The sequence below is a fragment of the Sceloporus occidentalis genome, unplaced genomic scaffold, assembly GCF_023333645.1.
Source record: "Sceloporus occidentalis isolate IW3139 unplaced genomic scaffold, rSceOcc1.0.p SCAF_27, whole genome shotgun sequence".
NCBI lineage: Eukaryota > Metazoa > Chordata > Lepidosauria > Squamata > Phrynosomatidae > Sceloporus > Sceloporus occidentalis.
Window position 1 is genome coordinate 5854990 of NW_028317007.1, and position 15322 is coordinate 5870311.

General features: G+C 46.4%; 1 protein-coding gene across 5 annotated transcripts in view; it reads right to left on the bottom strand.

Moving 5' to 3' along the window:
• LOC149299885 (RNA-binding protein 26-like) overlaps positions 1-14952 on the bottom strand; it is a 37963-nt gene extending 23011 nt beyond the window's left edge. For all 5 annotated transcript variants that reach the window (XM_089485808.1, XM_089485810.1, XM_089485807.1 and 2 more), the window contains exons 1-5: positions 14894-14952; positions 13274-13392; positions 12984-13120; positions 10734-10825; positions 8279-8496 (exon numbers count right to left, since the gene is read on the bottom strand). In XM_089485808.1, coding sequence (XP_089341934.1) covers positions 8279-8496; positions 10734-10825; positions 12984-13120; positions 13274-13392; positions 14894-14952 — 625 coding nt within the window. The remainder of the gene's footprint in view (positions 1-8278; positions 8497-10733; positions 10826-12983; positions 13121-13273; positions 13393-14893) is intronic.
• Positions 14953-15322: the final 370 nt, after the last annotated feature.

Consider the following 15322-nt stretch of genomic DNA (forward strand, 5'->3'; position numbering starts at 1 on the left):
AGGAGAGCAGAAGCAGTGGAGCGACAGAGAAAGGGTGACCACGGGGCTGAGAAAGACCTATGGCTGATGGAGCGGGACCAACTTCCCCCTGTAAGCCAAATGCCCCTTGGAGGTAACCCAGAGATGCTAAAACAGGCCACAGAAAACCATAGTAGACACCTAGGACAAGGCGCTGGGACATCATGCGCTAATGTGGACTGTGGCAGGAAAAGAAAACGAAAGGAGAGCAAGAAGCAGGTGAAGAACCAGGCCAAGAAGGTGAGGAAAGAAAGTAAAGGCAGGGACAGAAAGCGTAAACGAGACAAAACTGAGGGACATGGCGATACGAAGAAGAGGAGAGATGAGGCCAGTTCCCAGCCATCTAAATCTGACATTCCTTTGGAGCGCCTTCTGTTCCATGGCCTGTTGGGAAAGGGCGGCTTCGGCAAAGTCATGCTGGCTACCGACACCACCAGCAAAAAGTTCTTGGCCGTTAAAATAATCAAGAAGAAGCAACTTCTTGAGGAGGACAGGAGCAGCACTATGGTGGAGAGGCGCGTGTTGGAAGCGGCAGCGGGGAGCCCATTCCTGACCCACATGCATGCCGCTTTCCAGACAGAGGACTCCCTGTTCTTTGCCATGCAGTTCCTAAATGGAGGAGACCTGGAAAAGCTTCTTGCTACTTTTGGCAGACTTGACCCCAACATCACCACATTCTTCGCTGCCGAACTAGTCTGTGGTTTGCGGTATCTCCACAGCAAGGGCATCGTCCATCGGGATTTGAAGCCAGAGAATGTGCTGTTGGACAACGAGGGTCATCTTAAGATAGCAGATTTTGGTCTGGCTGTGGAGAACATGTTCGGAGAGCAGACGGCTGATGGTTTGGCTGGGACCCTGGGATACATAGCCCCGGAAATGTACCGAGGTAAGAGGTATAATGCCTCTATAGACTGGTGGGCCTACGGGGTTATATTGTATGAGATGGCCACGGGAGACATACCATTCTACGGCGGGACAGACATTAAAGAGGTGGCCAGATCGGTCATCAAGGACACACCGCTGTACCCTGACCATCTCAACCCTGAGACCAAAGACCTCATAAAGAAGATGCTGTGCAAGAAACCCTCCAAGAGGCTGAAAGAAGCTGCCACCATCCACTTCCATCCCTTCTTTCAGTTTATTGATTGGGGAGACCTTGAGGCGGGAAGAGTAGCTCCTCCGTTCTTCTTCCTCCCACCATCTCCCGAGAGCTTGATGCTGGCATTGAGACCGGAGAAAGGGCTTTTACCTCCTGAGGACCTGGGGACCCCCATTAACCCTGAAGATCAGAAATTGTTCAATGGGTTTTCCTTCGCGGGTGCACAATGGAACAATTCAACATCTTCTCGGCAGGAACCACGCAGTATGTCTGCTTTGAACTTGTGGGAGAACATATTACCTTCCATCCCACCGCTACAGCAAGACCAACTGCTGTACCCTGGCATCGCGCCGGTACAAGACCAACTGCTGTACCCTGGCATCGCGCCGGTACAAGACCAACTGCTGTACCTTGGCATAGGGCCGGTACAAGACCAACTGCTGTACCCTGGCATCCCGCCGGTACAAGACCCACTGCTGTACCCTGGCATCGCGCCGGTACAACAAGACCAACTGCTGTACCCTGGCATCCCGCCGGTACAACAAGACCAACTGCTGTACCCTGGCATCCCGCCGGTACAACAAGACCCACTGCTGTACCCTGGCATCCCGCCGGTACAACAAGACCAACCGCTGTACCCTGGCATCCCGCCGGTACAACAAGACTAACCGCTGTACCCTGGCATCAAGCCGGTACAAGACTAACCGCTGTACCCTGGCATCAACCCGGTACAAGACTAACCGCTGTACCCTGGCATCACGCGGTACAAGACTAACCGCTGTACCCTGGCATCCCGCCGGTACAAGACTAACCGCTGTACCCTGGCATCCCGCCGGTACAAGACTAACCGCTGTACCCTGGCATCACGCCGGTACAAGACTAACCGCTGTACCCTGGCATCACGCCGGTACAAGACTAACCGCTGTACCCTGGCATCACTCCGGTACAAGACTAACCGCTGTACCCTGGCATCACGCCGGTACAAGACTAACCGCTGTACCCTGGCATCACGCCGGTACAAGACTAACCGCTGTACCCTGGCATCACGCCGGTACAAGACTAACCGCTGTACCCTGGCATCACGCCGGTACAAGACTAACCGCTGTACCCTGGCATCACGCCGGTACAAGACTAACCGCTGTACCCTGGCATCACGCCGGTACAAGACTAACCGCTGTACCCTGGCATCACGCCGGTACAAGACTAACCGCTGTACCCTGGCATCACGCTGGTACAAGACTAACCGCTGTACCCTGGCATTGTGGTGCAGGAACCGTTACAGGAAGGCCTGCGGATTCAGACTGATCTGCTTCACGATTTGCTCAGGAGAGCCTCCTCCACCTGTAACCCAGAGCCAGCAAATACCGGTTCACAGAAAAATAAATTTTGTTTTTTAAAATCTTAAAATCTTTGCTTCTTTAGTAATATTCTGTTTCAACATAAGCATGTCCTCCTGGTCGTAACATAATGTGTGGCTTAGTATTTAATAATCTACATCTCTATAGATTCCCCCAGCGACATCTGTGTTAAAGCTCCACAGAAGCAGGAACACGTTAGTTCGCTCAGAAAACAATGGTAAAGTCTTATTCGGCAGATGTAGAAAATATCTGGTTATTTAAAACTTTCAAGGACAGCAGTATAAAATTAATATTTGGGCTGCTGAAAGTTAGGGAAGGTGGGGTTAATTTAGGGGCAGTTATGGTTAATGGGGCATTTAGGTTTAATTTAGGGGCAGTTATAGTTGATGGGGTCTTCAGGGTTAGTTTAAAGCGGAGGACTGAGGGTTAATTTAATTTAATAAGGTTCACTTAAGGTGCAGTTAGAGGTAAAGGGGGGGGCAAACTAATTGGAATCTAAATCCTGGGGCAGTGAAGATTAATGCTGTATTTATTTATAAAAGTATTGTGTCAGTTTGCTGTGAACGAGTCTGTGAATCTATGGGGGCACTTTGGCATATCTGGGGAGGATGGAGTGGCATATCTGGGGTATAAGGCATACTAGGGTATGAAGCATATCAGGGGGCACAGTGGCATATCAGGGGGTATAAAGCATATGTGGGAAGGGCAGAGTGGCATATCTGGAGTATAAGGCATATTGGGGTATAAAGCATATCAGAAAAAATTGTTACTTGCAGCCCTAAATTTCACTATACTATACGTCATGAAGGGATGACCCCAGCATGTCTCTGCTCCAAGAATAGCTTAAAGCGTTTTAAATCAGTAAGATTTACTGAAAGTCACAGGGTTGGAACTGGGTAATGCGGAGACGCAATGTGGGGCACTGAAGATCCTGCTGAATAATCTGCAGAGTCCGGCCTATCAACTTCATATTTTGGTTTCCCGGAATCCTTGTCTGGTTAATAACAACAAAAAGTTTCAAAATGCAAGTATAACAAAAAAAAAAAAAAAATAATAATAAAAAAGACAGAAGGTTTTTATTTTAATAAAACAACTCATAATCCAAAATTGAAAACCAACTATCACTTGCGCTATTGTTTTAAAATCCAATATCTATTAACAGCAAAATCAAAGAATTTCATGCGAATTTTTGTGATATCCCACATTACCCGCTGGGGTGGGGGTTATAGTACTGTATGCAGTGCCAGGGTGGGGGTCATAGTACTGTATGCAGCACTGAGGTGGGGTCATACATAGTACTGTATGCAGTGCCGGGGGGGGGGGGGGTCATAGTACGGTATGCAGTGCCGGAGGGGGGGGGTCATAGTACGGTATAGAGCACTGGGGGGGGTGTAGTACGGTTTGCAGCACCGGGGGGGGGGTATAGTACGGTTTGCAGCACCGAGGGGGGGTATAGTACAGTATGCAGTGCTGGGGGGTTATAGTACTGTATGCAGTGCTGGGGGGGGGTTATAGTACTGCATGCAGAGCTGGGGGGGGTTATAGTACTGCATGCAGAGCTGGGGGGGGTTATAGTACTGCATGCAGAGCTGGGGGGGTTATAGTACTGCATGCAGAGCTGGGGGGGTTATAGTACTGCATGCAGAGCTGGGGGGTTATAGTACTGCATGCAGAGCTGGGGGGGTTTATAGTACTGCATGCCGCGCTGGGGGGTATATTACTGTATATAGCCATACCTGAACAGTCACTGCATGAAGATAATATTTGGGATTTTATAAATGACGATAGCGAAAAAAGATAAAAAGTATTCATATATACTGTATAACAAAACAGACTTGGAAGCCCAGCACATTCACTGGCAGACATATGACATCACAACCGATAATGTGACAGAAGGATTCCGTGACATTTCATGCATTGAGGCGATGCTTTACAACGTTGCCATTACTCTCAAACCTTTAGAGGATTAGGTCAGCTTTGTCAATCCCTGAGATTTTGTGTTGAAGTTGTGTTGTTTCATTGAGCAACACAAGTATGAAACGCACAAAAAAGAAGTTTAAAAAGACTTCAATGGAGAAAACTGATAAGAAAAGGAGAGCAGAAGCAGTGGAGCGACAGAGAAAGGGTGACCACGGGGCTGAGAAAGACCTATGGCTGATGGAGCGGGACCAACTTCCCCCTGTAAGCCAAATGCCCCTTGGAGGTAACCCAGAGATGCTAAAACAGGCCACAGAAAACCATAGTAGACACCTAGGACAAGGCGCTGGGACATCATGCGCTAATGTGGCCTGTGGCAGGAAAAGAAAACGAAAGGAGAGCAAGAAGCAGGTGAAGAACCAGGCCAAGAAGGTGAGGAAAGAAAGTAAAGGCAGGGACAGAAAGCGTAAACGAGACAAAACTGAGGGACATGGCGATACGAAGAAGAGGAGAGATGAGGCCAGTTCCCAGCCATCTAAATCTGACATTCCTTTGGAGCGCCTTCTGTTCCATGGCCTGTTGGGAAAGGGCGGCTTCGGCAAAGTCATGCTGGCTACCGACACCACCAGCAAAAAGTTCTTGGCCGTTAAAATAATCAAGAAGAAGCAACTTCTTGAGGAGGACAGGAGCAGCACTATGGTGGAGAGGCGCGTGTTGGAAGCGGCAGCGGGGAGCCCATTCCTGACCCACATGCATGCCGCTTTCCAGACAGAGGACTCCCTGTTCTTTGCCATGCAGTTCCTAAATGGAGGAGACCTGGAAAAGCTTCTTGCTACTTTTGGCAGACTTGACCCCAACATCACCACATTCTTCGCTGCCGAACTAGTCTGTGGTTTGCGGTATCTCCACAGCAAGGGCATCGTCCATCGGGATTTGAAGCCAGAGAATGTGCTGTTGGACAACGAGGGTCATCTTAAGATAGCAGATTTTGGTCTGGCTGTGGAGAACATGTTCGGAGAGCAGACGGCTGATGGTTTGGCTGGGACCCTGGGATACATAGCCCCGGAAATGTACCGAGGTAAGAGGTATAATGCCTCTATAGACTGGTGGGCCTACGGGGTTATATTGTATGAGATGGCCACGGGAGACATACCATTCTACGGCGGGACAGACATTAAAGAGGTGGCCAGATCGGTCATCAAGGACACACCGCTGTACCCTGACCATCTCAACCCTGAGACCAAAGACCTCATAAAGAAGATGCTGTGCAAGAAACCCTCCAAGAGGCTGAAAGAAGCTGCCACCATCCACTTCCATCCCTTCTTTCAGTTTATTGATTGGGGAGACCTTGAGGCGGGAAGAGTAGCTCCTCCGTTCTTCTTCCTCCCACCATCTCCCGAGAGCTTGATGCTGGCATTGAGACCGGAGAAAGGGCTTTTACCTCCTGAGGACCTGGGGACCCCCATTAACCCTGAAGATCAGAAATTGTTCAATGGGTTTTCCTTCGCGGGTGCACAATGGAACAATTCAACATCTTCTCGGCAGGAACCACGCAGTATGTCTGCTTTGAACTTGTGGGAGAACATATTACCTTCCATCCCACCGCTACAGCAAGACCAACTGCTGTACCCTGGCATCGCGCCGGTACAAGACCAACTGCTGTACCTTGGCATAGGGCCGGTACAAGACCAACTGCTGTACCCTGGCATCGCGCCGGTACAAGACCAACTGCTGTACCCTGGCATCCCGCCGGTACAACAAGACCAACTGCTGTACCCTGGCATCCCGCCGGTACAACAAGACCAACTGCTGTACCCTGGCATCCCGCCGGTACAACAAGACCAACTGCTGTACCCTGGCATCCCGCCGGTACAACAAGACCCACTGCTGTACCCTGGCATCGCGCCGGTACAAGACCCACTGCTGTACCCTGGCATCGCGCCGGTACAACAAGACCCACTGCTGTACCCTGGCATCCCGCCGGTACAACAAGACCCACTGCTGTACCCTGGCATCCCGCCGGTACAACAAGACCAACCGCTGTACCCTGGCATCCCGCCGGTACAACAAGACTAACCGCTGTACCCTGGCATCACGCGGTACAAGACTAACCGCTGTACCCTGGCATCCCGCCGGTACAAGACTAACCGCTGTACCCTGGCATCCCGCCGGTACAAGACTAACCGCTGTACCCTGGCATCCCGCCGGTACAAGACTAACCGCTGTACCCTGGCATCACGCCGGTACAAGACTAACCGCTGTACCCTGGCATCACGCCGGTACAAGACTAACCGCTGTACCCTGGCATCACGCCGGTACAAGACTAACCGCTGTACCCTGGCATCACGCCGGTACAAGACTAACCGCTGTACCCTGGCATCACGCCGGTACAAGACTAACCGCTGTACCCTGGCATCACGCCGGTACAAGACTAACCGCTGTACCCTGGCATCACGCCGGTACAAGACTAAACGCTGTACCCTGGCATCACGCCGGTACAAGACTAACCGCTGTACCCTGGCATTGTGGTGCAGGAACCGTTACAGGAAGGCCTGCGGATTCAGACTGATCTGCTTCACGATTTGCTCAGGAGAGCCTCCTCCACCTGTAACCCAGAGCCAGCAAATACCGGTTCACAGAAAAATAAATTTTGTTTTTTAAAATCTTAAAATCTTTGCTTCTTTAGTAATATTCTGTTTCAACATAAGCATGTCCTCCTGGTCGTAACATAATGTGTGGCTTAGTATTTAATAATCTACATCTCTATAGATTCCCCCAGCGACATCTGTGTTAAAGCTCCACAGAAGCAGGAACACGTTAGTTCGCTCAGAAAACAATGGTAAAGTCTTATTCGGCAGATGTAGAAAATATCTGGTTATTTAAAACTTTCAAGGACAGCAGTATAAAATTAATATTTGGGCTGCTGAAAGTTAGGGAAGGTGGGGTTAATTTAGGGGCAGTTATGGTTAATGGGGCATTTAGGTTTAATTTAGGGGCAGTTATAGTTGATGGGGTCTTCAGGGTTAGTTTAAAGCGGAGGACTGAGGGTTAATTTAATTTAATAAGGTTCACTTAAGGTGCAGTTAGAGGTAAAGGGGGGGGCAAACTAATTGGAATCTAAATCCTGGGGCAGTGAAGATTAATGCTGTATTTATTTATAAAAGTATTGTGTCAGTTTGCTGTGAACGAGTCTGTGAATCTATGGGGGCACTTTGGCATATCTGGGGAGGATGGAGTGGCATATCTGGGGTATAAGGCATACTAGGGTATGAAGCATATCAGGGGGCACAGTGGCATATCAGGGGGTATAAAGCATATGTGGGAAGGGCAGAGTGGCATATCTGGAGTATAAGGCATATTGGGGTATAAAGCATATCAGAAAAAAATTGTTACTTGCAGCCCTAAATTTCACTATACTATACGTCATGAAGGGATGACCCCAGCATGTCTCTGCTCCAAGAATAGCTTAAAGCGTTTTAAATCAGTAAGATTTACTGAAAGTCACGTGACCGGACCAACCAATCATGCAGGACTAGCTTAGTGATTCTCAGAGAAAATTGCCAGAGTTTGCCATTCGTAATACATGAATATAATTAAAACACCTCTTGTATGATGCCTGCATGGAACACGCTCAAATACAGAAGACTCCCAACAAACAGCCTCAATGATGGTTCCCATGGCCTGTTTCGGGTGCTAGGCAGCTCCCTGCATTTTTAAATCTCTTTTCGCACAACATACCAGACTGTCATTTAACCCTAGGGTTTTTAACCCTAGTATTGTTATGACATGGTGCATCATGAAATGAAGGGGTTAAGATACCATTAAAGATATATTAAATGCATTTAACAAAACTCTTTACAGGCCTTAACTGGATTCAGATTACTACCTCTGCTCCTCGTTCTACTTCTTGTTCTGCTTCGGCTTCTATCCCTGTCTCTGTCTCGTTGCCTTTCTTTACTCCAACTGCGACTGCGGCTTCTGCTATAACTGCGGCTTCTTCCTCGTCTCCGGTTGTAACGGTCCCTATAAGAATCGCGTCGGGGTACATTTCGGTCGTACTCCCTTTTACGGGGGCGGTCATCTTTCTTTCGATCATCTCTACCCCTAAAAATGAAAAGAAAAAGAAAAAATTGAGTGATTGGGTTAAAATAATAAATGTTGGCTCTACTTTTGTTGTATCACAGCCCAACGCCTAGACCTAAACCTATAGAGTTTTAATGTTCTGCAGCAACAAGAAACCACACAATACACACATTTATTGTACCAAAGTTAATGCAGCAACCCTAGCAGGTCACGTGTGAACTACTGAACAGATTAATCATATTTATTCAACTTGGTGCATTCATTTGTTCGGAAATAAGGTTATTGCGATTTTACCTTGAGGTTTTTATACTTGGAATTTTGTTTGCGCTCAAACGACTCTGTGGAATATCAATATTCTGCTCCTGTCCGGCTGATCTGAACGGATTTTGTACGGAAGAACTCTCACGGTCAGAATTGCTCCTTTTCCTACTGTTCTCTCTTTTACAACAGAAATAAATTGGGGGGGAAAAAAAAAAAAGTTAAGCACTTTCAGAACGCGAGATATTATCACCCCTACAGTATGAGGGGGAGATCCTGCAGCACACATTTATTCTACAGGGTGTCTCGTGAGTCTCAGAGCACTCTCCATCTGAAACAAAGCATCGCGGAGGACTGACAATGAATTCTGGTCGCAGGGATCACACGTTTTCTGGCGGAGCAGAGGAATCGCCTTCTCTTGTGTATGCTGCACATCAGCGGACACTCTGACCAGATTTTGTAATCGGATGTCTTTTCCTCCTAAGGTGATAGACTTTGTTGCTAGAGTTTATGACTTTAGCCATATACCGTATTTGCTCGATTATAAGACGACCCTGATTATAAGACGACCCCCCAAAATCTGAATATTAACTTAGGAAAAAAGAAAAAGCCTGAATATAAGACGACCCTAAAGGAAAAAAGTTTTACCAGTAAATGTTAATTCATGTAAACTATTTTTTTTAATAAAAGCTATGATTGAGATAAATATTTTTTTTGTTTTTATTTCTTGTATTTTCCAGCCTGTCCCCCAGTTACGCACATCTGCCCCCAGGCTTGCCACACCAATATGGCACTGTGGCCCATGATATGCCTTTTAACCCTCTATATGCCACTGTGCCCCATGGTATGCCTTTTGACCCCCTATATGCCACTCTGCCTCCAGAAATGCCTTATACCCCTATATCCCATTCTGGCATTTAGGGGGTTAAAATGCATATTATGGGGCAGAGTGGCATATAGGGAGGTATAAGGCATTTCAGGAGGCAGAGTGGCATTAAGGGAGTTAAAAGGCATTGTATAGAGCACTCTGCCTCCAGAAATGCCTTATACCCCTATATGCCACTCTGGCATTTAGGGGGTTAAAAGGCATATTATGGGGCAGAGTGGCATATAGGGAGGTATAAGGCATTTCAGGAGGCAGAGTGCTCTATTAAATGCCCCCTTAACGCCACTCCAGAAATGCCCTATGCCCCCATTTAACTAACACACACACACACACTCTCTCCCCCCCCTCCCCTCTCCTCTCTCCTCTCTCCCCTCTCAGCCCTCTCTTACCGGTGCTTCCAGCCGGGGCAGCGGGTTGACGTCGCCTTCTGCTGCAGCCGGAAGGAGGTGGAGTTGGCAGCGGGGGTTTGTATGCGTCCGTCGCGTATACTTTCCCCGGCTGTCAGAGATCAGAGATCTCTGACAGTCGGGGAAGGTCTACGCGACGGACGCAGACAACCCCCGCTGCTAGCCACACCTCCTTCCGGCTGCAGCGGACGTTGTCTACGCGGATCGCGTAGACGTCAACCCGCTGCCCCGGCAATACAGCAGGAAGCACCGGTAAGTGTGTATGATGGGGGGGTGAGACAGGAGGATCCAGGTCCCCTGCAGCGGTGCGGGGGATCTGGATCTTAGTCTCCTAATCAGACTCTATTTGAGGTCTGATTAGAAGACGACCCCGATTAGAAGACGAGGGGTATTTTTCAGAGCATTTGCTCTGAAAAAAACCTCGTCTTATAATCGAGCAAATACGGTATTTATATTCTTAAGGGAGAAGTCATTAGAATGAGAAATGAAGCCCAAATGATCAGAGAGGCAAATATTTGATAACAAAGGTATACATTTTGGGGCCAAGACATCTGATCATTTGTTTGGTCAAACTCATTTCCTGGGGCCTTTTATGATTACAAAACTCACGTGTGATAAGCTTTCTGTATGTTTAAATCCCTCATATTTCTTCCCATGAACTATAGCCTTCAGCTACATCCACACATTATTACTCTTTCACGCATTACCTAGTTTCTCTATGCCGGGTGCTTGATTGCTGAGGACTGTGGTTAACCCTTCTTGAAACTTTTTTTTCCTTTGATTCATCTTCTTTGGGAACCTTTAGTTAAGAAAACAATTATCACATAAATAAAAGAAAGAGAAAACATGCATGTCTTCACATACACATAGCTACCCATACCGCGATCCCTTTAACCGCAGCTCCCCAACACAATTACTTTAAAAGGTTAGGTTGCTTCATACAATAGTTATATTTTATTAACGTGCTGCCTTCCTTACCTCTCTCACAGAGCCTATCAGAAATAAAGGCATCACACCAGAAAACAACAGAGTACAATATATACTAGTCCTGTCTGCTCATAACTTTATGTGTCTAGCTTATGCTTTTTATAACATTCCCAGTGGTGTATGTGTAGCGCCAAGGCCTACAGCCGCAGTTCCAGCCTTATGGCTAATCTGGCTCCCCAGTGTGCCACTACTCCATGGGCTAGGTGGGGAAAGTAAGAAAGAAAGATCTCTCTCATATATATATATATATATATATATATATATATATATATATATATATATATATATATATACACACACATACACACATATACAAGAGGTCACCCTCAGACTGAAAGAGCACAGGTTTTATAGACGACAAAGGATGCCTTCAAAAGGGGTCTGGATATTTTTTAGAAAGGCATGACATACAGGGCTATAAATAGAATAACATTAATATTTTAGAGCTTCTTGATCCAAGGAGAAATCCGATTGCCTCTAGGAGTCAAGAAGGAATTTTTTCCCTGATGGCAGAATTCAAAGTAGCTTAATTAGGGTGTTTTTGCCTTCTTTTGGATCAAGAATTGGAAGGTTAGGTAGAAGGGTTGAACTTGATGGACCTAGGTCTTTTTTCAACCTTATTAACTATGTAACTATATACATACATACAATGTAGCACTGGGTGTCAGTTTATTTATGCCTTAGATGTTTCTTGGATAGTATTCGTTGGGTATGCACTGAATTCTTGCTTTGTTTCATATTTATATTTGTATTGTATTTAAGACACTACATTTTTTCCATTAAAAATAACATCAAGTTTATCAAAAATCCAATGCAGATATTGCTAATGTTATAAATGACTATCGTAGCTGGAAAGGCTGATTTTTAATGGAATATCTTCACAGGCGTACAGAGGCCCCTTATCAGCAGCCATCACTCCTGCTAGCTGATGGCACGCTGCATTTGCTAATCCAACTTTAAAAGGCTAGTTGATCGTTTAAAACTAATTTTGCAATTATTTTAGCGCAGCTAGAAAACGGCTAAAGGACCGCAAACTTTTGAATGTTAGTGTGCGTCTCTTTGCTGTCTTGTCTAAAGGAAGGTTTATATTATACAAAGTATTGTTTGTGGGGACTTCTTAAACAATTTCTGATGATTTCCATACATTACATAGTGAAAACGTACAGTCCTTGATGTATGATGAAATGTAGCGTTGTTAAAGATTTAAACTGCTATCATCGACACGTTCAAGAGGTGCTTTTTTCAGAAGATAAACTTACGTTGATCACTAGGGCATAATACGTCCACAGTTTCTTTAAAATGTAACTTTAGTCGCACATTGGCAGCATTACCTCAGGCTGCATATTGTGTACTTTAAAAAGAAAACAAATATTTGCATCTTGCTTATTCTGGAATGAAGCCAGGCCTACATACTAGTAACAGAAAGAAATCCACAGCAAACACACTGAAATGCATCTAAATTGGTGGCCCGTTTCACAGTTTAATAGAAAGTAGATAAAACCATAGCCCAAGAGAAGACGGAACCTTTATTCAACGCCAATAAGCTTACATTTGAAGCTTATGTGAAGTTGCATAAGCTTCCAGGACCTCAGAGGCATCACCACTAACGACAGTCGCTATGCTCCATTGATCGCTTTAATGTCTGCTGTGTCAATTTAATACAAAAATATTAAAAAAATCAACCACATTTTGGAGACGTTTTGTTTTAAAGGGTCACCCCAGTGCAGCCGCGTCACCTAAGAACGCTTTTATATGTATCAGCCAACATGTTTTGAGAGCTTTCTGTTGAATACATCTCCAGCAAGCCTAGAAGCAGAGGGCAGGGAAAGAAGCAAATGCATATGGGGGGTTATGCAGAATAATCAACCAACGCAAAGGGGGGGGGGGGCAACATGAAACCTTAACGGGATCACTAAGCTATCATACGCATTAAAGTGCATATGAAGGCTGGGGTGTTCATTTACACATACCTCCTCTTTCTTCACTTCTTTTTCTTGCTGTTCCAATGCCTCTGGTTTTACAGAGGCCGACGAAGGAGAATCAGCATGAGCAAGGTAGCTTTTATTGCCGACGGCTTCAAATAGTTTATCCACAAATCCCTGAGTGTCTGGAGGAAAAGGACATTTATTCGGTCAGGTTACAAAAGAAATAAACGCCTCATAACACATACAGCTTTAATCTCTATAAACAGAGTCCATTCTATGACATAATTCTGTCTGGTAACCGCCAGAACTCGCAGCGCTCGCTATTGTTTCGTTACCTCTCTGTAGAAATACATCCAGCTGATCTATGCACAAAGCCTTCAACTCTCTGTCATTCTTATCCTTTTTCACCAAAGCAAGAACGTATTTTGCAAGAGCTGACGGGTCGGCATCACAACTGTAAACAGAAAACGATAGGATTAGAACCAAAGCGCGCGTCAGCAAGCAATTAAAAAGCCATAGCTCCTGGTTTTGAAGGAAGACTCCATACATCAAGGAAAGAGCAATACACGGGTCAGGATTCTGCAGACTCCGGCCGGACCTTGTAACCTGGTTAAGGGATGCAGATGGGCAAATGACTACTGTAATCATATGTTGACTACCAAACAGCAAACACTTACCAGTAACGATCTTAATGCATTATCATTTACATGACCGTGTCTCCAGGACTGGCCCAAGGCAAAATGCCGCCCCCCCCCCCATCTACCCTTCCTCTCCCTCCGTTCCTGCCCCCCCCCATTATCTACCCTTCCTCTCCCTCCCTTCCTATTATCTACCCTTACGCCCCCCTTGTACTTACCTTTCAGCAGTCCTGCGGTGAGTCTCCCTGTTCGGTCTCGGTGCCGGCTTGTAATGCTGAGAGCCGGAAATGAGGTAATCTTCCGGCACTCAGCATTACAAGCCGGCACCGAGACCGAACAGGGAGACTCGCCGCAGAGGAGAGAGAGACGGGCGCCGAGCGGGTACTGACAGCTTGGTAAGCGAAAACCACGCGGCACCTGGAGCGGCCTGGAGCGGTTGCCCCACTCGGCTCCATTGTCGGGCCGGCCCTGTGTGTCTCAGTAAGTAATCTCATCATTAACTTAACTGCACACCTTTCCACAAAGTAAATGGGTACTTCTACCGTGTTTGTTTTACACATATTATTCTTCCTAAAATACAATATTTGGATGGTCGCACATTTACTGGATACGTTTTAGGGTATTTTTCCCACGTCAGCCCAATCTACAACTTGGTACTCTATAGAATGCCTGAGTCTTCATCACCCTCAAGACTCTCTGACTAATGCAAAGTTATGAAAGCTAAATCTCCCCTCTGAGCAAATCATAGGAGGCCTTGTACCTAATGAGGTCTATTAACTAAAGAGAGGGCTGGGGCTTCAATTCCTTGACTTCATTACTGGGCCAATACTGGATGGTATTGAAGGGCTGAGATCTGTATAATTTAATGAGGAGACACTGTGGAGAAACCTCACAGATTTAACTATACATTATTCAGGGCCAGCTTTCCTACAGCAGAAACTCATAAGGGCCATGGGATGTGTTTCATGAATGTATGGATCACCGTACATGGTCTCCATGGAGACTTTACTCTTTACAGTTTGATCCAACAGATGTGATCTATAAAGAGCAGCTCTGTCGCAGTAACCAAAGTAGAGCAAGCAGCAGAAGCAAATCTAGAGCTGTCATGGTGACTGATCCGCGCTGCGCATTTATCACTTTGCACCAGAACTGCTCCTTATAAATAAGACCACGTATGTCAGTAAACAGCAGCCATAAACCAACGGTGATGTTAATATACGCGGCGCTTCTTATCCTCCTACAGACATCATTGTAATTATACGCAGGTATAATAATAGCCCCGTCCAAAAGCCCCCGCAGCATTGGCTATTTACTCACATAGGCTCCAAGGTCTTTGACAGCCAGTTTTTTAACGCCTCGAAGTCCTCTATAATCATGGTGGTGCCTGAGTCTCTCAGGCCCGGGCAGCACCTGGGAACTGTAATGCAGGGTCCGGCCTGCTCTCCTCACTGGTGATTTAAGTTACTGCGTTCTGACTGAAATTTCCCCTAAACTATGTATTGGTATTTCCACGGCTCTGTGCCCACAGCACGGTAATAACGTATATGTCCGCCTTTAAAAATAATAACATTAATAAAACACTTTGAAACGCAGACCCCGCCGTACTAAGATGGCGGCCGCCAATAATCGCGACACTACGGAACACATGCTACGTCATCACGTAGTTAATACGGCTCAGCGTTTCGTGTCCACGGCAACTTGTTGGCCGCGCCTCCTGGGTGCCGCTAACCAACATGGAGTATATGC